Genomic DNA, 27,293 nt, shown 5'->3' on the forward strand with positions numbered 1-27,293 from the left:
TGCATGTCATTTGTTTGTAGCAGATGATATGAACATTTGTTCATGTTTACAGTTCAGCATAATTAGTTCGAACATGAAAGAAAACACTACATGAGTTTGGAGAACCTCTGCTGTATCTCATGTGCCATTGTTCTGCCCCAGCAGAGTCTGTGCCAAGTACATCTTGGTCATCACGGTAGCCCATATCTACACCAACAGGAAGGGGCTGGAGCTGAATTTGCAAGACCATGAACAAAGAAGCCATTCCAGGATTATTTGGATGAGATATCAAGTCTACGGACGACTGTTTCAAGAGTGAAAAGAGCCTACGCCATCATTCCACCAGCACGGATACTGGCCGAGTCATCCAGGTACCTCAACAACAAAAAATATTGATCTTCAGATGTACCTGCAACCTCTGAACAAGCACAGGCGACGCTGGCTAAGAGTGTTCTGTCAGCTTGCCCTTCCTTAGTGAGCTTCCTGGCCTTGCCAATTCTTGCCAAGTATAATTTTGTTTCAATGAATGCAAGCTTTTTCATTCCCCACTTTTGTTAGAGATCATTCCTATTCCTCACACAAACATTAAAGGTCAACCGATTCTTTGCTCATACTTAATGCCAGTCACTGTCTAGTAGCATAACATATGTGTAGCAGTTCTTTCTAGTGTATGTTGCCATGTGCAATTCCTCTCCTCAAATAGCTGATGCGGCAATGGCATGTCTTGCATTAACCTTTACACTGTGTGCTATGTAGCATTTAAGTTTCGATAATGTGTTTGGCGTTCAATGCTTGCAAGGTAGAGTGGCTTCTTTCTTGAATGCAAGCTTTCTCGTTCCCATATTGAATTCCTAGTCTCATTCAAGATTGCTATTCTTGCTCGGCAGCCTATGTTTTTGTGCAAGCTACATGGAAGTGATTGATTGCAGAATCTGGTTTCGGCGCTGTCCGACTTGGTACTTGTCACTGTGTTACGTTTCTCATATGTGGGAGCCTGGTCAGTTGCATTGGGAAACAGTCTCTCGAGGCAAGCACCTGCTCCTACAGTCCGCACAGTGACATAGACTGCGAATTTACACGCACCGTGGTTGGTGCTCCCCGTTCCGTCCTTTCCTGCTGCTGCCATGTGCAAATTTTGCTTGTGGCCTTCCTCGGCCATGATTTGGCGTCAATGGAGACTCTCATACATAAATACATGGTTCTAAGTGTATGAAGTTGATGTCCACATGTGTGGAAAGGCCTGCAAAGGTGACTAAAAAATAGTGATGTCCACAAAACTGACCATGCCCATATATAGAAAATGTGGGGGACCAAGTGTGAGCTACACATTAATGGCATGCAAAAGAACAAAAAGAAACATGCAGGTTGGAAAGGCGGTAACGCTAAAATGCCGGGCACTCCATGTCGCTGTTGGCTGTGGCAGCAGATGCTTGCGTCACCCGATTGCTTCGCAATGCAAGTTGCTCATATTCAACTCCGACTGTCGGTGCAAACACGTGGGGCACACTGTCCAATCTGCTTGCGCTGCTGGTTGTTGCTTGTTACCAGATTGCAGTGTGCGACGAAGGCAAGCACTATGCCTACAGTCGGACGGTTGAATGTGCCGCAAGCAACCCGTGTGCGTGTATGCTCACTGTTGTCATGTAGATCGTAGCCAATGCATAGTGCCAATGTATAGATTGAGCGTTATGTTAGAGTATGCTGAAGTGATTTGATTGCATAATCTTGTTTCAATGTTGTCCCACTTGGCCATGGTTGCCGTGTTACATTTCTGGGATGTGGCAGCCTGTTCAGTTGTATTGGCCAACGGCCTCTCGAGGTAAGCACCTGCTCCTGCAGTCCACACAGTGACACAAACTTCCTGTTTACATGTACTGTGATTGAAGCTCCCTGTTTGTCCTTTCCTGCTGCAGCCATGGGTAAAGTATGCTTGTGGCCTTCTTTGGGCATGATTTGGTGTGAACAGAGACTATCATACATGATTACATGGTTTGAAGTGTATGAAGTTGATATCCACATGGGTGGAAAGGCCTGTAAAAGTGGCTTCGAAATGGCGATTCCCACAAAACAGACCACATCCATATTGAGAGCAGGTAGGGCACCAAGTGTGAGCGACACATTAGTGGCCACCGAAAGAAGAAAAAGAAACGTGCATGTAGGAAAGGAGGTAACACTAGGATGCCGGGTAGTTCATGTCGCTGTGTTGGCTATTGCAGCAGGTGCCTGCGTCACCCGATTGATTCGCAGTGCAAGTTACGGTGACTGTCAATGCAAACAGGTGGGGCACTGTCCAATCTGCTTGTGCTGCTGGTTGTCACTCGTTACTAGACCTCCATGTGCGACGTAGGCAAGCACTGTGCCTGAAGTCGGATAGCTGAATGTGCTGTATGCAACTTGTAGTGCGTGAATGCCCACTGTTGTCATGTGGATCTTAGCCAATTCACAGTGTATTGTGTGAACCTGATGCGGTGATTGAATGCAGAGTCTAATCTGATAATGGTCGCCGTGTTATGTTTCTTCGATGTGGCGACCTGGTTAGCTGCATGGGCAAGAGTCTCCCGAGGTAACCATCTGCTCCTGCAGTCCACAGAGCGACAAAGACTCCCAATTTACACGCACCGTAATTGGTGCTCCCCATTCGACATTTCTTGCTGCAGCCGCCCGCAAATTATGCTTGTGGGCCTTCATCGGCCGTGATGTGGCGTGAGCGGAGACGGCACACGTTATTACATGGTCCGAAGTTGATAGCCACTTGGGTGGAAAGGCCTGCAAAAGTGGCTGCAAAATGGTGATGCCAACATTGAGAATGTGGGGCACCAACTATGAGTTACACATTAGCGGCCCCCGAACGAACAAAAAGAATCGTGCAGGTTGGAAAGGCGGGAACGCTAAAATGCTGTTTAGTCCATGTCGCTGTGTTGGTTGCGGCAGCAAATGCCTTGCGTCACCCGATTGCTTCGCAATGCCAGTTACGGCGACCGTCGATGGAAATAGGTGGTGCACTGCCCAATTCGCTTGCGCTACTGATTGTCGCTCGTTACCAGATCGCCATGTGCGGCGACGAAAGTGAGCAGTTTACGAGCTCGCGTTAATGGTTTCAGCGCATCTCGACATGCAAATTTTATTTCTGCTATTGCACGAGAATGTACACTGCTTGTCTTCTGCCAATAAAGTCGCACGTCCTGTTCACTCACTTGTGGCTTGTTTGTATGGGCGTCAGTAGAGGCTCTTTAGTCTCCTGGCCATTAAAACGCGGCAGCTGAGGCATGCCGCAAAGCCAGCGAGGCGAGCACGGCGCGTACCCAGCGTACGCCACCTGCATAAAGCGGCCATATTGAATATTATACTAAAAAAGAACATTTCCGCTTCCTGTTTAAGTAGCGCCATCTGTCGGGCCCCCCACTAATTTCCATGCGCTGCCGCTTCTTATTTTCGAACCACTGTGGAAGGTACAGTTTCCCTTCTCTAAAGTTGTTCTTTATTCAATGGAGACCACGGAGGAAGGAAACTAAGGAGAGGCCCTACCCCCTCCGCGCGCTAGGAAAAAAGTGTGGCGGAAATGACGTAGTAGGTTCTCATTTTTTGCTGCTTTTTTATTTATTTTGATGTATGGCCACGCCTTTTTCCCACAATGGCGGCGTTGTTCTGATTTTGAGCGCTCACACGTGTTTCTCTGGTAGGTTTCGTGCCGTGGCAAAGGCGCTGTGTGGGCGGGTTTGCGTTAGTCACCGTGTCTTGTTGCGCTGTGTTACCTGCACCGTGCTCTGCCGGATGTTGCGCGAGCGCGCGCGCTCCGCGCGCGAAACCACGCGCAGCGCGGCGTGGTTTCGCGAAAGATGTAAACAAGAGAGGAGGGTGGCACCAAAGGCGGAGCATCGCCATGAGCAACGCCAACTTCCGGCTTCACTTTTGCTTCACAAAGAGTGACGTCAGGGCCTCTCCTTAGTTTCCTTCCTCCGTGGGTTAACTGATGCAGATACGTCATCCGCTGAACTCAGCGGCCAGAATCAGTACACAACACTGTTCACTCACTTGTGGCTTGTTTGTACGGGCGTCAGTAGAGGCTCTTTAGTCTCCTGGCCATTAAAACGCGGCAGCTGAGGCATGCCGCAAAGCCAGCGAGGCGAGCACGGCGCGCACCCAGCGTACGCCACCGGTATAAAGCGGCCATATTGAATATTGTGCTAAAAAAGAACATTTCCGCTTCCTGTTTAAGTAGCGCCATCTGTCGGGCCCCCCACTAAGTTCCATGCGCTGCCGCTTCTTATTTTCGAACCACTGTGGAAGGTACAGTTTCCCTTCTCTAAAGTTGTTCTTTATTCTATGGAGACGCTGTTGCTCGCCGCAGGACGATGGATGGATGGATGGATGTTATGAGCGTCCCCTTTGGAACGGGGTGGTGGGTTGCGCAACCAAGCTCTTGCTACTATACTGCCCAATATTCTACCTAGGTTAAACAATGAAAAAAGACACAAAAAACACTATAAACTGCCACACCCAAATTTTTTGATCCCCTATTGCGAACTGTGCTTTTGTACGTCACCGTCTTTTGTCGTTTCCCTACTTTTCTTCCACCAATCCTCCAGTCGGCTCTTACTAATGTCTATTGCGGACATGTTTGCTTTACCACTGCTTCCTCTGAACCCAAGGGCTTCAAGGAGGCCAGTGGTGCCTAAATCGACCGCTGGGTAGACGTCTTCACATTCTAATAAAACATGCTCCGTAGTTTCCCTAGCTTTACCACAGCAAGCACATGCTTCTTCTTCCTTCTTATATCTCGCTTTATAGGTGCGTGTTCTAAGGCATCCTGATCTCGCTTCGAAAAGTAATGAGCTTCCCTTTGAGTTATCATAAATGGTTTCTTTCCTGATTTCGTTTTTTCCCTCTTAAGTAGTTACTCATGGCAGGTTTCTTTTCCATTGCCGCCACCGACGAGATTAATTCAGCTTTTCTGACTTTCCGCTTCACCTTTGTTGTTGTGTTGTACACCCTACAGGCCGCATACTTGCTGCTAAGCTTCCTAGTTCTTTTCCTCCACTGTGAATCAATGTTTTTCCTGTACAGATACCTGAACACTCTCCTAGCCCATTTACTTTCTTCCATATTCCTCAGCCGTTCTTCATACTCAATTTTACTGCAAGCTTCCCTCACTTCAAAACTAGTCCAGCCCATATCACCCTACACAGCTTCACTTGTAGTCTTCCCGCGAGCTCCCAATGCGAGGCGACCCACTGACCTTTGGTTCCCGTCGAGTCCTGATTGTACCCCTGATTTATAGCAAACAACCGCATTTCCAAAAGTAAGTCCTGGAACCATTACACCTTTCCACATACCCCGAAGGACCTCGTACCTATTGTATCCCCATAGCGCTCTGTGCTTCATTATGGCTGTTGCCCGCCGCAGGACATCATGCTGATGTGGCGCCCTCTACACGTGGAACTGCTCAGCGAAGCTCCGCGGGTGGCGCTGGTGTACAACTTCCTCACCCGGAGGGAGACTCGCTTGCTGAGGAATCTGGCTGCGCCTGGCCTGTACCGAGCGATGGTGTTCGGCGACGACAGGAGGCAGATAACGGCGTCGATACGCATCAGCAAGGTGTGCTTTGCTCCCGAGTTTCGGGGCCGAGAAGACGGAAAAAAACCAAAAAGCTAGTAGAGTTGACACGAAGCTCCACAAACACTGTGGATCTAAATTATGGGGTTTTACGTGCCAAAACCACTTTCTGATTATGAGGCATGCCGTAGTGGAGGACTCCAGAAATTTTGACCACCTGGGGTTCTTTAACGTGCACCTAAATCTAAGTACACGGGCTTTTTCGCATTCCGCCCCCATCGAAATGCGGCCGCCGTAGCCGGGATTCGATCCCGCGACCTCGTGCTCAGCAGCCCAACACCATAGCCACTGAGCAACCACGGTGGGTAAACATTGTGGATCTATATAATAAAAACAGGAACAGCGGAGCACAGGACGAGCGAGTAAAGAGGACAGGGCAGGACGCTCGTCCTGTGTTGCGCTGTTCCTGTTTTTATTCTAAAGACGAACCAACCAGCCCCATTGAACACACTGCTAATGTCTCTTTGTGCCCACTCACAGGCGATGACGTAGCGCGCGGGATGGTAGAGGTGCTATTGAAGTGTACTGAAAGAAAAAAATGACGATCCCACACACTGTGTTAGCCGATGCTACGCAGCTACAGCGGGCTGTCAGGCATCGTTCGGGGTTCTTTCAAAGGTAATCTTGTGAACGAGCGTGTTTTTTGTAAGGCTAGCAGGTGCGCGTGCTACCCGCCGTGGTTGCTCAGTGGCTATAGTGTTAGGCTGCTGAGCACGAGGTCGCGGGATCGAATCCCGGCCACGGCAGCCGCATTTCGATGGGGGCGAAATGCGAAAACACCCGTGTACTTAGATTTAGGTGCACGTCAAAGAACCCCAGGTGGTCGAAATTTCCGGAGTCCTCCACTACGGCGTGCCTCATAATCAGAAAGTGGTTTTGGCACGTAAAACCCCATAATTTAATTTTAATTTAGGTGCGCGTGCGTGCATGTTCGCGTTTGTTAAAAGCATCGTTCAGTGGGAAGCGTAACTACTTGTCGGACGTGACTGCAGAGTAGCACTTGAGGTGACCTTCAAACTTGTTGCGTCCTTACACCACTTTCGATATTCAGGTTTTGTGCAAAACAATACTTGGGCCGCAGGTGAAGAGGCAGTGGCTGTGCTGAAAGGCTTCGTGATTTTAAGGCTCAATGGCCCGTTCGAAGATCTCGCCTGGGACCGTAAAGTAGACTCTGAATTTAAAAGTTTCTGCTGCAACTGATGTCACACGCGAGATGACGCACTGCGAACTATGAAATCAAATAAAGTCAAATCTTTATCTTCCGCCATGTAAATTGCAGATAGAGGACAAAGGAAAAAAAGCTGCCAGTAGGCGACTTGACGAGTCCGCAGGCCCAAGTAATGCGCGGCGTTTGAGCAGCAGCAATAAAAAACATTGGATAAACAATTGTAAACACTTGATTAGTGTAGAACAAAGGTAAAACACAATGATTCGAAAAAAATGAAATAAATGTATATGTGCCAGGATATGTAAATCAGTTTTCTTCTTCTGCAACCCATATAACCAATTAACAATTAACTATATAATATCATCTATTAATCATATAAATCAATATAGTTGTCAATGTAGTCTTCCCAATGCAGCTTCGCTGGTTATCCTCATTCGCAGAGTCGCAGGGCACTAAATTTTTTTTTTGTCGTGCCGAGATTCAGTATCGAGTACGAAGCTTCTGGTTAAATATCTTCGGTCGACACTGAATGCAAGGCAGCAAGCGTCATTTGTAGGCTTGGAGCAGAAACCCGGGATGAAGAACAAGTTTGGCACGTGACTCACTGTGTTTTGAAAGCAAGGTCAGAGGAGACAGACCAATTCCGGATCTCCGGCCGCAGTTGTGTCACGCACGTGATGCACAAAGCAAATGAAATGTACGCCCATGGCTCACATATTATGAGCGCTGCCTGTAAAAATTTCAAATGAAGCCTAAGGTGGCTTACGGGGAAGCCCACTTCCAGTTTCCCGCGTGGTTTTCTCCCCTATTGCTGCAAAAGTTTCCTCAAAATATTTTTTCTTCTTTTTGCCGATTACGCTCATTCTTGATGTTGGTTAGAGAACCAACATATTTTTCTGGCTATTCATATGTCTCGTCCTTAAAGGGTTAATTGGCATTGACGTTGTCGATGCTTGCGACGTTGTTTTTAGGGTACGTTATTCCTTTTGCGTTTGGCAGGCATTCTCAGATCATGAACAGCAGGTTGCCATTATCCCTCAAGAGAAAAGTGCATGATAGCTGTGTCTTACCAGTACTCACCTACGGGGCAGAAACCTGGAGGCTTACGAAAAGGGTTCTACTCAAATTGAGGACGACGCAACGAGCTATGGAAAGAAGAATGATAGGTGTAACGTTAAGGCATAAGCAAAGAGCAGATTGGGTGAGGGAACAGACGCGAGTTAATGACATCTTAGTTGAAATCAAGAAAAAGAAATGGGCATGGGCAGGACATGTAATGAGGATGGAGGATAACCGATGGTCATTAAGCGTTACGGACTGGATCCCAAGGGAAGGGAAGCGTAGCAGGGGGCGGCAGAAAGTTAGGTGGGCGGATGAGATTAAGAAGTTTGCAGGGACGATATGGCCACAATTAGTACATGACCGGGGTTGTTGGAGAAGTATGGGAGAGGCCTTTGCCCTGCAGTGGGCGTAACCAGGCTGATGATGATGATGATGATTCCTTTTGGGAAAAAAAAAGAAAGCTCCTCTTCAGAACCCTTTGAACCCAGCGCATAAAACGGCCCATTGTCGCCCGTGGTGGCCGCAGGTGGCGTGGCTGCGTGACGAGAACTACGCGTTCGTGGCACGGGTCAGCGCCGCCGTGTCGGCGGCCACGGGCCTCCGCATGGAGAGTGCGGAGCAGATGCAGGTGGTCAACTACGGCGTGGGCGGCCACTACTCGCCGCACGCCGACTTCACGCTGCCGAACGAGCCGACTACTGAGCAGGACATGACCTTGGGCCAGCGCGCGGCCACGTGGCTCATGTACCTGTCCGACGTGCGCAGAGGGGGCAGCACCATCTTCCCCAGCCTCGGACTCGAGGTATATATATATATAGCCATTGTCATCGTAATCGTCGTCAGCCTATTTCATACCCTACAGGCGGCAATAAATCCTGTCCATAGAAAATTTAGTTCCATAACATTTTATAATAGAGACTTTTAGCTTGTACGCTATTCCGGTAAACGGGAGCGGTTTGGGCGGATTACCGGATGGCCGGGGCGTAAACGTGAGCGGTGAAGCCGCCTGGTGTTGTAGAGCTCAACCAGACAAACGCATAGCTAAAACTGCAGTAACTCACCATATCCTGCTTCGCCACTCGTGAACATTTTTGGCAGCGGCGTAATTGTGAACACGATTACGCCACTGTCGAAAATTTACGCCAGCAGCTAAGCAGAATACAGTAATTAGCTCTGTGTTTGTGTGGTTGAGCTTTGCGCCACCAGTTGGCGCCACCGATCGGGCCGCTCACCTTGACGCCCCCGCTAAACCGGGAAACCGCCCGCGCTTGCCCGAATACCGGACACGCTAAAGGTCTCTAATAACGCGACAGCGTTAAAGGTACTGTGTCGCAGAAAATCAGGTGTCAGCGTCCCGCGACTAGCGCCGGCCGTCGTTTCGGCAAAAATGATTTGGTACCACGCACACCCAACCGCGCAGGCCCTCGATGTAGCGCAAGGAAGTTACTGAACTAATAAAATTTCTCGAGGTAAAATGCGTCAGAAAATTCGTAAAGCCAGACCTACACACAACCTACAGACAGGATGGCGTCGGATTATAATTTGAATATACGAGAAAACGTAGCTCTGTTATAAGAAAAGTAAAAAATCCGCCGTGGTTGCTCAGTGGCTATGGTGTTGGGCTGCTGAGCACGAGGTCGCGGGATCAAATCCCGGCCACGGCGGCCGCATTTCGATGGGAGCGAAATGCGAAAACACCCGTGTGCTTAGATTTAGGTGCACGTCAAAGAACCCCGGGTGGTCAAAATTTCCGGAGTCCTCCACTACGGCGTGCCTCATAATCAGAAAGTGGTTTTGGCACGTAAAACCCAAATATTATTATAATGAAAGTAAAAAAAAAAGACACATGCACCTTTTCCAGCGTTTCTACCACTCATACGGCGGCCGCGTTCACCGTCGCGCGCGAATCTCGAAGGCCATAGTGCGGCGCGCCCGGTTCGTGCAACACCTCCGGTTGACACTCGCCTCCGCCGCATCGCGGCCCACGCAAGAGGCCGCGTTTCTACTAGAAAGCCCGCCTTCGCGCCAGTGCCTTCGCCGCCAGTGTTTCCCTGTAAACATTACGGTTACACACGATGTAGTTGCCGGGAAGCGTGAGAAGCACTCAGGGATCTTTGAATGCTGTCGTGTTCCGCTGTTAAAGGAGAAGCCGAAGCGTCCTCCGAATTTTTGTCTTCAACTGCCCAAGCCCGGCCTAAAGCAGCCTGCTATAAACTGAGCTGGAAACAACACGTTAGTGATCTGTATGCTCTTAGAGATTTAAAGAACACGTTTTATTAATGAATGCACGCCTGCAGCAAAAGCTTCTTTTTTTACTTTTGAGGTAACAGCTAGTAGGGCATAAAATATCAACATCAGCGCTTGGGCTCTCGTCGTCTGTCTACAAGATGGTTTGCAAGCGCTTGCAAAACCATGCTACATCATATGAAAAGCTGTCGTACGATTTCATTTTTGGTAGCTCACTGCACAGCCAACTATATAAGAATTACCTGTGCAATGTATCATTGAAAATTCTGCAAGAAATATGGTCAGATTGTACTTACGGTGAAGAATGATGCAGAGTCAGAACTGGGAGTTACAAACTTGACCTTTATGAGGTGAACTTGTGCCCAGCAAGACAAACGACACTCAATCGCAACGAAAGCGTCGAGCAAAGTCGTCGATTGTCGAAATTTGATCTGTGGCCTAGCACGTCGGCTTCCATATATCAGTCGTCGAAAGTTCTAGCGTATTCGCCAGTGCCCGCGCGACTTCCAGAAGCTAGTACACAATTCGTGTCGCATATACAATCAGATTAGACAAGGTTCGTCGATAACAGACAGCAGATAGAACCATCGATAACATTCGCGAAACTTCTGATACGTGCAGGAGCTTCTTGCGCCGAGCGATAACGTGTAGCATTTGTTAGCCGGTGAAATACGGTTACCGGATATAAAGAAGCATGCATGTAACATAATTATACTTGTTCCTGTATGAAAGAAACGTGGTAAAGTGGCTTCTGAGAAAATCAGTGAAAAGAACTGACAATTGACAAACGCCGGTAGCGTTCACAAAAAAGACTTCTATAACAGCCAAAATCTCCGTAATTCGTGGCTTGTCTCCTCCCGAGTCTCATTTATGTTTAATCTTGCTCACGGGGCACCTTATTTATTTTTCTGGGTTGCTTTGAAGCATCAACACCGCATTCGGAGGCCTTCACATTGAGCGCATTGAGTGTATTGCTAGAGAATTGCATTGCATTGAGTGTATTGCTAGAGGCCATGTACAATTGTAAGTGGTTTCAACACGTCATGTCTGTCTTTCTGGACATTAAAGGAATGTGATACAGTCGGATAATACCAACTTGAGAATAGGACGGTTTTAACAGGTGTCTTTCATTGCCCTTTGCCAAGTAGTACTATTGACGCTCCTATTCAAATGTATTGGGGTGGTTCATTTGCATTATATATATCAAGTTATTTTCACAATTTATGCACTTCAAGTCACCACACACAAAAAAGCACTTCATTCTTTTCAGCCTGCTATGCTCTTTTGAGCGAGAAAGATATTCAATTTTTTTCTGCGAGGCATCATTAATTTCTGTGGCATATTATTTTATCGCACAACATTGAATACGGTAGGCAAGCTTTATAAAAACTAAAAATAAATTAATAGCACAATGCATATGATCAGGCAGATAACATTTTGTTGCACTTAGTTAATTTCTGCTTTACTTTTTAATTCTCACACTATAACAATAGTGGCCGAAAGCTACTGCACTGAAGTAATATACTAGTACATACTTAAATAACACGATTTTTACTGCAATAAATAAATAAATAAATAAATAAATAAATAAATAAATAAATAAATAAATCAGTCAATCAATCAATCAATCAATCAATCAATTCAATGTTGATTATAGGGCACATGAAGAGCTGGAAAGCCTCCTTACTGGAGTACTTAAATATTAATATGCGAGTCAAAGTGTACAGAGAGCACAAATGGGGCAGACTAAAGAATGCGAGATAGAGAAACGAATAGGGAAAAGGAAAAATGAGGAAGTGTAAAAGGTGAGTTAATCATACAACATGATTATCTGCCTATATACGAAACACTGAAATATGTCCAATAAAGGCACAATTCTTACTACATGCTTTCTTGCAGTTGAGCCATATATAGGACAGTCTTTAATGCAACAAAGCCAGGCAGAAAATGCGTAATGCTACCTGGTATAGTTTTGCAGCACGAAAAACTGCATATGATCAAGAAGCTTTGGGGAATGCATAATACCATGGACCACGTTATGTAGGAACAAAAGGTCTGATTAATTAGGTCTCGAGTCTAGAGGTGCGAGTTGAGGTATACTTGAGAAGGCTGAAGTATGATCGCCAGAATGGCAAAAGTGGTGCTTGAAGAAAGATCTAAATTTAGGCGCATTCAGTGAGGTCGGAATTAGATTTTCACATTGCACCCCCATCTACAGAGGCATAGTCTAGTAGTGGGTGGCACACAGCAGAATACAATTTCAGAAACAGAACAGGTGAGTGTAAATAATGCAATGTATGGCATACAATTCCAAGAGCGTGAAGGGTACGTCGTGTGATTATCTGTGTGAAGAGAAGCTTAAGCATTTTGTCGAAGTACACTCCAAGATCTTTCATTTCATTGACCTTTGGCACTGAAGCCTCTCGAAAGGTTTATGAAAATTGCACATGGTGGTGTTTTCCGCATATAACGTAATTTCATAGTATTGAAGCATTTAAGAGTATCTTATTGTTTATGCACCAGTTTAAGAGTGAAAAAAATGTATTTTTGGAGGTCAATGCTGTGGCGAACATTGCTGACAGTTTCAAATAGCTTTAAGTCATCGGCATGCAAAGCAATGCTGTTCATTTAATTAAATGCTCTGCACTAGCACAAAGCAGAGAATGCAGTACAGATTCAAACACTTTTGAGGCACTTCAGAGGATAGATATAAGCCAGCAGTTAGTAACTGCGCGTATAGCTGCCGATTTGTGCACGGGCAATATCCAAGCTACCTTCGGAGTGCTGGAAAACGTACTAGACTTTAGGGAACTACTGAATATGCTTGTGAGAAGAGGGAACAAATGTGCTTCCATACGTCTTAAGCACTGTGGAAGGAATACCATCAGCACCACAAGAAAGGAAAGGTTACTTGAAGCATCTATTACATCATGTGGAAAACAAATGTTCTGCAAAGGCATCAGCAGTGTTCGAGACAACATCGCCGTTTTGATCAAGAAGACATCTTCGGCGCTCTCTTTAGAAGAGAGAGAATGCACGAAGCTCCGGAAATATTTTGAGTTACGTGTCAGGCTGGCTTCCACACATTCAGTGTGGTCGCAGTGATGATTCTAATAATAATAATAATAATAATAATAATAATAATAATAATAATAATAATAATAATAATAATAATAATAATAATAATAATACCGGTAACATGGCACTCTTGACAGCTCGCAAGGCTAAAGGCTAAAAAGAAGGTTGAGGCCCGTATGCTAGACCGTCTGACAGCCAGCCATCTAGAGCAGGAATCTGGAAGGTGCAGAAGACACCCACCCACTTGCCCACCCATCCATCTCAGTCCACAGGAAAGGGAGACACGGAAAACAAACCCAAGAATGGGTCGAGCCTTAGATACAGTGTTGGTGACACATGCGGAAAGGTCGAGAGAAGAGCTGGATGTTAAACCCAGAATGGGAATGGCCCGAACAGTCTTCATAGGGGTGCCTCCGAAGAAATAGGTCGAACACGCAGCGGTTTTGCTGTGGCTGATACGAATGGCAGCACGTTTTGCAGTGCAACTACAAAGTTTCTTACTGCAGGCCCAGTTGTTCACTTTTACAGAACGTATTTTTTTTTTCAAGCGCATATGGTGCATATCGGCGTAATGTGGCAGCGGAAATGTTAAGTTGTTAATCAAACACATTCTTCGCGGATGCATTAGGAACTTGGTTTTGCGTTTATCTTCTTCCTGACTGCAGTTTATAGTATCGCAGCGAGAAACATTTTAGTGGAAACTGAAGAGATTTGGGCAGTTTAAGCATACCGACTGCACAATGCACTGATGACACCTTTTCTCCTTCCCCGAAATGCACTCACACTCTCTGCCCTTTCCATAAAAAAAGAGAGATCAAAAGCCAATTACAGTTTCGTTGACTCAGTAAGTGCTGCTTCTCAAGCAGGCATGGAAACAATCCTGGTATACGCGGCTGCATGCATAGGTGTTCATGACACAGGCCCTTGTATGCATTGCATACGGTGCACATATTGCAAATATATCATTTCTTTTTGCAGTGCTCAAGTGTAAAGACATACTGACTCAAACATGACTGCGCTGTGTCATGTTTCTTTCAGTGCATCAGCGTTCTTGATTGCTGCCCGAGCGATCTATCCCCAACTGGCCCATAAGATGCATGCACTTGAAGAAAATGGATGAAGGAGTACTGTGAACTTCTACTGAACTGGATTCACATGCCGAATAGAAGAGCGCACTGTCAGCTGAAACGGACGACATGGCTGATGACGTATACGTACTCCCCATGGTTCGGCTACTAGTGTAAATCGCTTTCGAAAGTTATCTTTGCCGCTGGAAACACAGCAGAGCTCGCCCGTTAAACTCGAGTCACCTGAGACCACACGAAACACGCCGAGGCTCACCAGCCAAAGTTCCACACGGTTCATTCACCACATCACACATCACACGAAGTCAACAGTGCCATATTTTAAATCACTGCAGCGCAAAATGGAACTGAAAATTCACTAGTTTCTCAGCTGGGCTCGTTCACTCACCAGTTACGAACTCGATGGACGCGCTAGACCTACGCGTAAAGTAAGCAACATCGGCGGTGCACGAGTGCTGATTATCCAGACTTCGGAGTTAGGAAGCGTGTTTCCATTCGTTTCGAGCATGAAGAAATACACATACACCAAGCACAGACGTTGCGGCAATCGTGATTCGGTCGGATGTTTTAGCAGATGATCGCACTGAAACCGGCGGAGCCCAGTGTGAAGATTGTATTTGTCGGCGTCGTTCGAGCTTGGCTTGGATCCCCGTCGCACTGCCACAAATCAGGGTCGTTGGTGGTGTCGTTGTCGGCCTGGTATCACAAAACTGTCGTTCAGGAACACCGTCGCGCGCGTCGTGCGTCCCAAGAGCTCGGACGATCGTTGGTGCCGGCCAGTGTCGGCGCCTTCGAATCGGCGGCCACCGTAGGCATAACAGCCGGAGGCCTCACAGCCTCTGATTGGTGCACGCTGGCGACGCGTCGCCGAACTTCTAGCATCGGCATTCGACAAAATCTCTGAGCATCGTCACGCGTCACCCTGTTCGCGACCGACGCTTTTGACGCGTTCCACGCATTGGCGCTTGCCGACGCGTGCCGACGCGTGCCAGCGGTTGGGCCTTTAGGCGCCCGATGCTGCGGCGAGCGTCGGCATGCCTCGGCGTCGTACCTCGTAACCGAGCGAATGAGCTGAGCGAGAGATCAGAGTTAACGCGGAGTGCAGTGGGAGATGAAAGAAGAGAACGCGAGGAGGAAAGTGGAAGAGGAGGCTACAGTGAAAGCATGAGGCGGAAAGTGGAAGAGGAGCGGAGGAGAAACGGCCTGCGCATGCGCTGAGTTGCCGGCGGCCGTAGCCGCATGGGCGATCTCATCTGCGTTTCTGAGGGTGGGTCTGCTGCTGAGGTCAGTTCGCGGTACCAGCGTGTGTGACGGGCATCACTGCTCTTGCAAGGGGATATGGCGAGCTGCTACGAGTTAGGCTCGCCATATCCCGTTAGCTGCTAGAGTTAAGTGGTTGTGACACTGCCTTGGGTTAGTGAACTAGAAAACCTTCTAGTTCACTTAGTGAACAAGTATACAAGTTCACTAAATATAGTGAACAAATGAACAAGTTCAATAAGCAAGTTCGCACGTATAGTGAACTAGAAAGCCTTCTAGTTCATTATGCTTGGGTGTTGTCGCCGCTGACACTGGTGGCACGATTTCCCCGCGACGATGGGTCGCTCTTGCCGTTGGTGAAATGAAAGCGTGAGAAGAAAAGCGTAGTGCCACGCAAGGCGGGCGCTCCGGAGACGATGTCTACGATATGGCGCCAAAGCAGCATGTGTTGCCTGTATAGAAACAAAGCGCTGCATGAGCTGAGGTCTACCTGCGGCGGCTGCAGTGAATCGCACCCACCCGTCACCCACGCGCTGCAACTCGCGATCTCCCGATTAGCGCGGCAGTCGCACCATACTTCGCTCCGTTTGAAATGTGCCGCACGAGACAGCTTGCCCGCGCCAGCCACGCTACTCAAAGCATTCTCTTCCTAATATAGACCGTGTACCTACATATTTGTGATAAAAAATATTGGCACGTGGAATGAAAACACGTGTAGAGCGGCGCTCAAATTTCGCATTAGGGAGTGTCATAATCATCGGTGAATTTTTTATTGATTAGTACCCTCAAGGCCCGATGGCATGCAGATGGAAGTGGTAGATTTTAGAAATACAGCAATGAGATAAAATTAATGGTTAGCTAATAATTCATGGAAACGAACAAAACCACTTGACTTACCGGTAATTGGTTGATTTGGGAATTATTTCTTCTTATTATTGTTCTATTCTGTTTTTTATTTATCTTTCTAAGTTCCTCGCTTACTTCGAATAGTTCACTTCTTTAATATCACCAAAACCCATTTGACTTCTAAACTGTATACTATCGCCTTCTATTATTTTAACGTTAAAACTATAACTTGTTCTGTCACTCGTTGATGTGCCCGTGACTTCATTTTTCTCAAGATTCTTTATTGTCCTTACAGCAGAGTGAGTAGGATACCTTTATATGATCGAATGTGTCACCGAGAAAGATTTTGAAGACGACGTGATAATAGCGAAAGTATAAAAAGCGTAATTTTGCTTTCCCCAATTCCCCCTGAAGTGAACATTTCCTCCAAGCTGCCGCTGGTATCGATAACAACGCCATCCTTATATACTGCCCCGTTCTTATTTTTTCTTATTTCCAAGGTGCAATAAAGGTAACGCTTCGAGGCTGGCGTCTGACAAAAGCTAGAAGCCTGCGAGCAACGCGGGAGCGGTTGCAGGTCAGGCAAGACACGTTTAAGACCTGCTATTTACAGGTTAGCTAGAAAAGATTGCAGGGAAGGGCAATATTTCGTGGATTCGATGACATATCTTATACCGAACTTCGGAGTAACTCGCAGCCATGAGCAATAGGCCAGGGGAATGCGTCTATTGGCCGTCGGGCGGACGATGACGTCACTGACGGAGCACAATTGAGAGGACCTCGAAAGCCGCAGTAAGAGTGAGACAGAGCTGTCTCTTGTGCGAGATCGTAATCTCCGCGCTGAATGCAGTGGTACAATATACTTCGCACATTTGCTGCAGAATCGTCCACGTATCCTAACATGTTTCCTACTGCGTTCACAAAGTGTTGCAGCGTATACCTCTCACGCACCCCGACGCGTCTCCACGCAGGTGCAAGCCAAGGAGGGCCGCGCGCTGTTCTGGATCAACCTGCTGCCGAAACCGTCCAACGAGAGTCGCTTCGAGCGCAACCCGTCCTTGAGGACGCGCAGCCTGGGCGATGAGCGCACGACGCACGGGGCGTGTCCCGTTCTCGTGGGCTCCAAATGGATCGCCACGAAGTGGATTCACGAGTTGGGACAGTCCAGGATACCCCACGACTGGCCCGCCGCGCTAGTCACCTAAGGAGTGCGGAGCCGGTGGTGGCCAAATTAAACGTGCGCTAGAGAGCACTGTGTCTTGGCACTTTTCTGACGGAGCGCTATATATTCACATCGTGGCTTCTTCACACCGCTGAAGCAGCCACTCTTACTGATGTCGGAGAAACATAAAGTCGATATATAGGGGCCCCGAAACACAGTTATTGGGACAGCGAGTGCATGCTTCCAGATAAGGCAACTAAACAAAGAGAAACACAACCTCGGTAGCGGCTTTTGAGGTGCAGTATCCCGCCATCGCCACGAAGTAACTTATTCAGGTCAACCATGCAGCTAGCTAGCTACAAAACGCGCAAAAGACTGCAAAAGGGTAGGCGTCTTAATTCGGACAAAAAGAAAAAAAGAAAACCTGCACCAGCAGCTCTTTAAAGTAACGAACCACCGTGAATGCTTAGTGTCTTTGGCGTTAAGCTGCTGAGCGCGAGGTCTTGGGTTCAAATCCTGGCTGCGGCTGACGCATTTCGATGCGGGCGAAATGCAAAAACTCGTCGTGCACCATGCATTGGGTGCGCTTTAAAGAACCGCGGGTAGTCGGAGTTAGGTCGGAGCCCCAACTACGGCGTACCTCATAATCCGATCGTGGTTATGGGACGTAAAAAAACCCAACAAAATATCGATATTTGAAAAGACGGAACTTGAATGGGTTCCCTGTTAGACCCCGGTAGCAGGCTGTACAGGACAGATCATCCGTGGATAACTCCTGCCACACAGGCCTGTATCTTTGCCAAACCTTGCTATACTAATTGTTCACTGGTCCCTCAACCACAACGGGTAATGTTCACGCTGCTGTAGTGCAGCTCACAGGTGACACTCAATGGAATTCAATGTGTGTTCAACGCACGGAGCACGATGGTTTTTGACAACAAAATCACAGTACACCGGCGTGTTTTGCTTCATAGTGTATTCAATGTCTTGCGTAACATCAAAGACTGATATCAGAGACGTCTGTCCCAAACGTCCCTGCATACACGTTAAAAAAAAGATCATTTCAGAACCTTTACGATACATCAGTGTGGTCGTCTTCAAAACAGACCCCATTACACATAATACACTGGTTTGCCTCTTCTTCCATTGCTGGAAGCCCATTGGAAGTCCGCTTCTGCTAAGCACTTCAGCAGCGGTGTCGTCTGCTATTAAATCTTTCAGTCTTTCAGTTTTTTATTGTTCCAGACATGTACTACACACACATGGTTGAGGAGATGGGGAAACAAGGCCACTGTATCACCACTTGACAAAGCTCCATCTCCCGTAAGTGCATCAGGCAGTTGCATGCACGCGAATGATCAACTTAATAGGAATATAGCAAATAGTACTTTTAGCGAGTTCTATATAATAACGAAAGTGAAATCTAAATATGTACATTACCACAACAACTGTAGAAAAAAATCAGAAGAACCGTTTAAACTACGGTTATCTAGAGTTGACGGAAGAGCATATTTCAATGCTTGCATTCCATGACTTACCCGCCGTGGTTGCTTAGCGGCTATGGTGTTGGGCTGCTAAGCACGAGGTCGCGGGATCGAATCCCGGCCACGGCGGCCGCATTTTGATGGAGGCGAAATGCGAAAACATCCGTGTGCTTAGATTTAGGTGCACGTTAAGGAACCCCAGGTGGTCGAAATTTCCGGAGTGCCCCACTACGGCGTGTCGCATAATCAGAAAGTGGTTTTGGCACCTAAAATCCTATGATATAAATTTAAATTCTATAATTTGTGCGAGGATTTGGGACGAACCAGAATTCATGGCGACCTGTTGTATATTGATTTTAGTTTCCCAGTAAACTCACAGTTTCCGATAAAAGGTAATTCTGTTCTTAATTTGCGACTTGTGTAGGCACAGAAAACGCATGGGATAAAAGCAGTTACTTTCCTAATACGTAAACTTGATTATAGCGGTACTGAGGGAACTAAAGAAAGGAATATTGGCAATAGCTCTTAACACCCCCTTTTCTTTTGCAGTGTTATTAATTTGTTCATGCTTGTTACCTCGGTAGTTCCCCACACCAGGTGAAAGTTTGTTGTGCCCGATTGAAGCAAAGCAAGGTATATTAGCCGCTCAGCTTTTTAAGGGCAGTGTGTTCTGAAATCTTAAAATTAGCTGCCTAAAGTTCGGGATAGTTTGCCTGTCAAGTTTTCGATGTGAGCGTCCCACAACACAAATTCGTAAAAAAATGACCCCAAGAGTCTTGACGTCACAAGCTATATCGATTACATTGCTGCTCAAAGTAAGAGTCTGGTTGACCGTGCACGACATGTTGTTTTCCTCCGTATAAAACTGCTTTTGTTTTGCCCGTATTTATCAAAAGAGCGATTTTTACAGACCACGCTTGTAATCATTAATCAAAAGACTAGCGCATATAACAGGGACACAGACAGAGAAGACGACAGGACATAGCGCTTATCCTGTCGTCTGCTCTGTCTGTGTCCCTGTTATATGCGCTAGTCTTTCGATTAATGATGAAAGACCAACTAGACCAGCTTTCTGCTTTGATCACGCTTGTAATTTCTTTAATGCTACGCTAGGCGTTGTCCATCGGGCTGTTCGCGTCAGTTCCTGAGATAAAGTTGCATTGTCTGCGTAAATGACGTATTCAACTTCACTGTCTATATGCATGAAATCATTAACAGAAATAATAAATAACACAGGTCCTTAAATACTCGCCTGGGGTGCGCCATGTCTATCATGCTTATAACTCGATTTCGAATTAACACTGGCGACATATTGAAGACGGTCGCTGATAGAGCTAGTGATCAGCCTCTCTTACTCCGTATGTCGAAAGCTTTTGAGTCGTTGTCGTGTGATTTATTCTGTCGAAAGCCTTCGAGAAGTCTACATAAATTCCTAGTGTAAGCCTTTTATTTTCTATGTTGTTCATAATTATTTTTTTCTATCGTAGTAGTGCCAACTCTGCAGAAGAATGTGGTCTAAAGCCGCATTGCATTTTGGTGATAAGACGGAATTGTTTCATGCAACTGGAAATGCGCACAAATATTATTTTCTCAACGCCATTAGAGAAAATAGGGAAAAGCGACACAGGTTTGTGTTTGCTTAGGTCGTTCTTGGAATCTCGTTTATGCATAATAACTTTTGCCTTCTTCATTTGCTGTGGAAACACGCCCGCGTTTAAAGACAGATTATATATGTGAGTTAGTGTAAGGCATATTAATTATTTAATTATTAATTAATTAATTATTATTAATAATAATTAATATGTTAATTCATTACATACTGCAGGTCAATATGGTCCAAGCAGAACGGTCAGTACAATTTACAAAATATCCGTATTACAAACACATACTCACAGAAACGAAAGAACAAGAAAAAAGACACATGGTAGAATCTAGGGAAAGAACACAAAAAGACATGATTGTCTAGTCAAACAGTGCGTCATAAGGTTCTGTTATTCTGTTCCAGTCAGACACAGAACGTGGAAAAAAAGGAAAACTTATAAATATTGTTCTTGCAAAGTAAGGGGCTGGAAAGTGTGTTAGGTAATGTCGCATAGGTCTTGTAGACAATCGCAAAAGGAACTGTCTGATCAATAGCCATTTTACCATTAAGAAGCAAGTTTAAAATTTTCAGGCTAGATTTTTTTCTTCACGATTCAAGTCTCTTAATGTTGTTGTTAGCTTTCGTTAGTTCAGAAGGAGAATCAGTGTACTTAAATTTATAATAGACAAACTTGACAGCTCTACGCTGAATCCCTTGTAATCTTTAATTTTAGGTTTAGTGTAAGCATCCCAAACTATAGGATAATATTCAAGTTTAGGTCGTATGACTGTGAAATAGCCAAGATGTTAGACCTTAGCAGGAGAATTCGTTTTCAGTAAGAAAACTCAATGCGCAGATTCTAAGAGATGTCATTAGTGATTGTCACTCCTAGGTATTTGTAACAGGTAACCTGTTTTAAACGAAGAGATGTTAGATTATAAGTACGTTCAGGAGGAATTTTCCTAAGCGGTACACAAAGATAAACAGTTTTATCGGTATTAACAGTCATGCCAAAATCTGTGCACCACTTAGATACATTATCAAGATTAGAAGTGAACACAACCTGATCATGTACACCGCCTATTTCACGAAATAAAACAGCATCATCCGCAAATAACCTAATTTGAGTTCCAGAAGTAACTACAGAGACTATCATTTATATATAAAAGAAGCAGCAAGGGTCCCAGAACACTTCCTTGAGGCATACCTGATGCTGCAGGAAGACTGCAAGAATCACAACCATAAACTGAAACAAGCTGCGTTCGGTTACGCAGGAAATCGGAAACCCAAGAGACCAAAATGCGAGAGAGAGAGAGAGAAACTTTATTTGGTTCCTTCAAGGATTTAGCGCCTCGAGGTCTCCGTCGTCGTCTTGGGCGCCGGCGACTTGGAGCCTCTTCTGGCAAGGGTGGGCCCCTATTCCAGGGCTCCACTGAGCCTAGCTACCTGACTAGCGCGCTGCACTAAGGCCCTTTGGGCCGTGAGCTCGCAGCTGGTAACCCGACTCTCCCATTGCTCCGCACTTGGGTTATTGTGTTGGTGGAATGATTGATTGTGTTTACATTCCCATGTGACATGTTAGAATGTGGGTGTGGCCCCACACCATGGGCAGGTGTCTCTGTATTGTGTTGGCTACATTTTGTTTAGGATGAATAAATTTGGGAAGGAGTTTGTCTGCAGCCTGCGCCAACTCGTTGCTTCCTCCTTCGTTAGAGCTTTGTGCGGTGGGGGATATTTGGCTCTCGTTCCTCTGTACAAGTTTAAGATTTCTGTGTATCCTCCTTCACAATCGTGGGGGTGATACTCCGGGGCGTGCGACTGCTCTGCTCGGAACGTGGTCTCTCGAGCTAGGCTATCTGCCCTTTCGTTACCCTCTATGCCTGCGTGGGCCGGAATCCAAATTAACTTGTGCGTAACGTTCCTCTCGGCGAAGTTGGCTCCGCCAGGAATTCTGAGGGCGGCTTTGCTAATCCTGCCCCTCGTGTAATTTCTGCGCGCTTCCTTCGAGTCTGTTAAGATGTTTAGAGGCTCAAGACTCGAAGGAAAATGTGGGAAGGTTAATACTTCAAAGTTTATTGAGGATTTTCTTATGAAGAAGTCTGTAAACGCTTTGCTAAAATCTAAGATTATTGCATCAAGTTGTTTATATCTATGCATGCTGCAAATGAAAGAACTACCACGCCCAGTCGTGTCGCAGTAAAGAATTCCTTCTAAATCCGTGTTGAAAGCTTGATAGTAAAGAGTGTTTCTCAAGGAATTGAATTACGCGTTTTGCTACGTGTTCCAATAATTTACAAGAACATGTTAAGGATATTGGGCGATAATTTTCTAATAACAAACGGTCACCTTTTTTGTACACGGGTGTAACCTGAGCTGTCTTCCATTCATCAGGTAGCCTCGCAGTTAATAGTGAACATCGAAACAAAATCACGAGAAATTTAGCGATAGTTTCGGAATAACGATGAAAAAAATATTCGGTAAACGATCAGGACCACAAGCCGATTTTGTTTTTAGATTTAACAGCATTGCTACTGCACCATGTTATGCAATAAAATCAACCTGGAATGCTAAAAATACCCTATGACGCAGACTCACGCACGTACTTGCTTTCGAAAACACTCCAGTAAACTAAGTTTTAAAATACTGAGCGATAACCTGTCGATCTGCCACAAAGTTAACATCAACCAAAACCTGCGTCACGTGTCTGTCAGCATCGCTAAAGTAATTCCAAAATTTTCTTGGTTCATCTTTCATAAAGTTAGACAAAGTTGGTGTGAAAAATAAGTCTCGTGCATTGCGTGTGCGGGAGCCTTTTTGATATCATTAATGGCAATAGGACTGGGAGTAGACCTTCTAGCCCGTTTTAGTTCCCACTTTAAATGAATAAATCGTCGCGTTAACCAGGGTGTACGTTTGTGGACTTTCCACCGCTTGTTTGGCATAAACCTATTGAAACAATAACTGCACACATAAGCAAAAGTTTTCCATAGCAAAGATACATTATCATGCTTTTTAGCAAGATCACTCAGGCCATTTTCCATATGCGCAATCACAGAAGCATCATCAGCTCTTTCGTAATCTCTAAAATAGTGTATGCTACTAGTTTGATCTATAACATATTTCACCTTTATTGTATGATTTGATCTCTTATTTCATGTGTAACATGGATAATATGCCTCATTTTAAGACCGAATGGGTCTTGACTATTGCTCCGTTTCATTTGTTTGAAAATTGGGAGCACTTCGGCATTCTTACATGAAGACAGAAATATGGTATTAAGGTGGTTGCTTATACTATGAAATGCGCCCGACTCATGCGCGCTAGTCACCAACACTACGAAATAGTTATTAAATCGGTCTGCTTGTTCAAGGCCACCAAAAATGCTGCCTTCGTGATATACACTGTCCGGGGAGACCGAGTAAGAGCACCCCTATAGTGAGCTTAACTTACTCCAGAGGACCTTTGGATGTTGACACCGCTAAACATGCTTGTGTGATATCTGTCCCTAGCTCTTCGCAACGTATCATTTAGACTATTATGAGAAGAGTCGAACTTTGTGAAGCCATGCGAATATCAACTTTGTAGGAATGTTTGGTACATCTTATTTTCCTTAGTAATCATTCTCGTGAGCAGTTTGGCAATCCAAGGTTTGCAACCTTGCTTCAGTTTTTGTATAGTTTTGTATGGGAATACATCTCCGTATAAGGTAAAAAATTCCTGCAGGAAGGAGTTAAAAGCTTCATCTGTAGACACATGACTGTAAACTGAGTGCAGCTATATCTCCTTATTGTATTTCTAAAATTGTTCAATATTGTTGCGTTAATAAGTTGTGTTACACGTGTACTTTGGTTAGCTGGATGGTTGAGAGTACCATGGCAAATAAGGTAGACTGGAAGGTGACCACTTAGTAACGCATCGATAACGCCTGCAGATATAACACTGGTTGATCAACTACTAATAACTAAATGTATTGGTGTTGGCGTCGTTGAGTTATACGCATTGGCAACGTTACTACATCCTAAAGACAATATGGTTCATGAAGAATAAGCAGCCTTCTTGTTCTGCTCAAATTTTCTGTCCTATGAACACTAAGATCACGTCCGATGAACACAACATAGTTACATTCGTTAGCATATTGAATCAACTTTTCCATGAAATCAAAAAACTCCTCAATAGAGCCAACAGGCGGACGGTAAACAACATAAAGTATTTTGCCGTAATTTACACACTTCACAATCAGGTGAAATTACACTAAAGTTTTCAACACTTTCACAACGCATATCGCTTTTAACAGTAAACATACTCCACCACCTCGTCTGACACTGGGGTTCAACGTAAATGGCACATAGTTATCTAGGGTAAAAGAATCATTTCCACATAACCACGTTTCAGTTAGCATAATAAGTGAAAATGTAAAGTTGAACTCCTCCACAAGCGCTTGAACTACTTCTTGCTTATCATAGGCAAACAGAATATTTAGGTGTAGCAGAGAGAGGAATGAACATTTTTTTTCAACAAGTTAATTGGGGTCTTGATCACTTTGATAAGTGGCAGCCATGTTAGCATATCCGGTTGCGACTAAGAAAGCTCTAAGATGTCAGCTTCTCCAAGTCCTAAGCACAATGGACGCCATGCGCTGGCGCCCCACCCGCTTTACGTAAATACACGTTTGCGTTACGATGCCACGCTTACTGATACCTCCTGTCGCGCGCCCACTCTTTAGCTAAGCGAAGCATCGTCCTGCTTAGATGGGTCAGATTTTCTGGAAAGAGAGATTCTGAGTACCTCACATTGCCGCAGCCAAGCATGTCGAAGTTGTTTGTTGCATCGGACAATAATTCCAGCGATCATGCCGGCCTTGGTAGGAAGTCTATGCACTGCGTCCACTTTCTTTGGGCCCAGGTCAAGCAGTTTCACCAATCGTGCGACTTCGTTAACCTTGTTGAACAATTGTGCCTTGTCCGTTGCCAAAACACCGTGAATTACTAGATTATGTCGCCTCCTCCTTCATTCCAGGTGATATACGGCTGGTGTTAATTGACTTCTTTTTTGTCCTTGCGTACATCGACAGCTTCAACACGTTTCCGGATATCCTTTAGCTCTGTTTCTTAGCGAGCCGTTGTGCGTAATACTTCATCTTGCTTTTCTGACATTAGGAGAATAGTCTTCTGAATGCCAGCAGCATTAGACGGCAAGTTCTGAAGCTTTCCCAGTTTCTTTAGTATTCCTGCCAACATCAAATGAATATCGATGTCTTTGTCGCTACTACCACCTCTCAGACGTAGCAAGCAGCATGCCGTACGCAGCCAAGACTTGAAAAAGATGCTTCAGATTAACTGGGAGCAGCACTCTCTGTCACACCAGAGCATTTGTCAAAATGGTATAATTTTTCACACATTGAATAATTTCACACTCATTCCGCGACTCCGTGCAGCCAGTTGCTTAGAGTGTGAACGACACGACCTGCCATCGTTTGCCATTTTCCCGTGAGCGCAGACAGAACAGTGCTAAAGATGTGACGGTTACGCTCACTATCTACAGGCATCAGTTAATGAATACAATGGACACCAAGCACCAACCGGATGCTCCAGGAATGGTCACTGCAGGAGGCTGCGTGGTGAGCCCAAGAGCAGCATAGTCAGGCTGGCTCCCCCGTATTCCTCACGGAACAAAAAAAAAAAAAACACTTTTCTACATAAGGTCACACGTTTGGCAGCAGCGGCGGGGCTTTCAATGTTCATGATATGAAAAAAAATCAACGTACGAACCTGTGAAAAGTATAGATGCGTCAAAATTCGTCTCAGACGATCTCAGCCAAAGTTCCAGCAACGGAAGAAAGACATGGGCGTAGTCCGCTATCCGTTCAGGAAATATCGCAGTCCGCTATCCGCTATCACCCAGGGCATCAGATAGCATGGCGCAGTGTGAACAACTTGAGTGCTGGCGGCCGGCAAAGGTGGTTGAATGCCAAGCAAGGTTGCGGCGATGTGACTTAATGGAATCCGAGGAAGCCCAGGACAAATTTTCATCACAACCCCAAAATGTGGGCCCCAGAGCGCCAGCTTGCATTTGGCGAACAGAAAAATATGCAGAAGCCATCAACTATAATCGTCAATCTCAGTGAATAGCCTGAATGAACACACGAACGAGTGACGGACCGATTCCTTTCTTTCTCCTTATGGTTCGACCCCGCCTCCTGCAGTCCCGCGAGCACGAGCTTTCCCACCACGAACGAGCGAGCTAGCGTTCGAGCAGTTCCGATTGTGCTGGGTGGCAGCCGCAACCATGGAAGTGGGTTGTGACCTACTTGGGCATGGAGACAGATAACCGGCTCTCGTGTGCACCAGCTGAGAAGGCGGCCATCGCTCAAGTGCAGAATGTCTAAACGGCGGTTGACCTTCTGCTGCTTCGCGGCGGAGGGTACACACTATCATGGGGTACCCGTTTATACGGCGCAGCGGCTATGTCAAGGCTTCTTTATGCACTCCCGCTCGTGGCCCTTCCACGGGTTCGCGTACACCACCTGGAGCTCCTCCGCCGGAAAGCCATTCAGATGATTCGTGGCTTGCCAGGGACCTCGCACGTCGCTGCAACCTTAGCCGAGACAAGGGCTTGGCCGCTATCCATGCTGTTCCCACAGCGTAGCCTGCGTCACGTTGACAGGCTACGTCGCGCCCCGGGTAGTGCGGCTCTGTTTTAATCGTTGCGGAGCCGACCTCACTAGAGC

General features: G+C 46.0%; 1 protein-coding gene across 1 annotated transcript in view; it reads left to right on the plus strand.

Moving 5' to 3' along the window:
• Window positions 1-17,590, plus strand: part of LOC135921540 (prolyl 4-hydroxylase subunit alpha-1-like) — a 50,542-nt gene extending 32,952 nt beyond the window's left edge. Inside the window, exons 5-7 of the mRNA XM_065455858.1 lie at window positions 5,383-5,574; window positions 8,349-8,624; window positions 17,310-17,590. Coding sequence (XP_065311930.1) covers window positions 5,383-5,574; window positions 8,349-8,624; window positions 17,310-17,543 — 702 coding nt within the window. The 3' untranslated portion in view covers window positions 17,544-17,590. The remainder of the gene's footprint in view (window positions 1-5,382; window positions 5,575-8,348; window positions 8,625-17,309) is intronic.
• The last annotated feature ends 9,703 nt before the right edge of the window (window positions 17,591-27,293 follow it).

Source organism: Dermacentor albipictus, chromosome 7 (assembly GCF_038994185.2).
Source record: "Dermacentor albipictus isolate Rhodes 1998 colony chromosome 7, USDA_Dalb.pri_finalv2, whole genome shotgun sequence".
In the NCBI taxonomy this organism is placed as follows: domain Eukaryota; kingdom Metazoa; phylum Arthropoda; class Arachnida; order Ixodida; family Ixodidae; genus Dermacentor; species Dermacentor albipictus.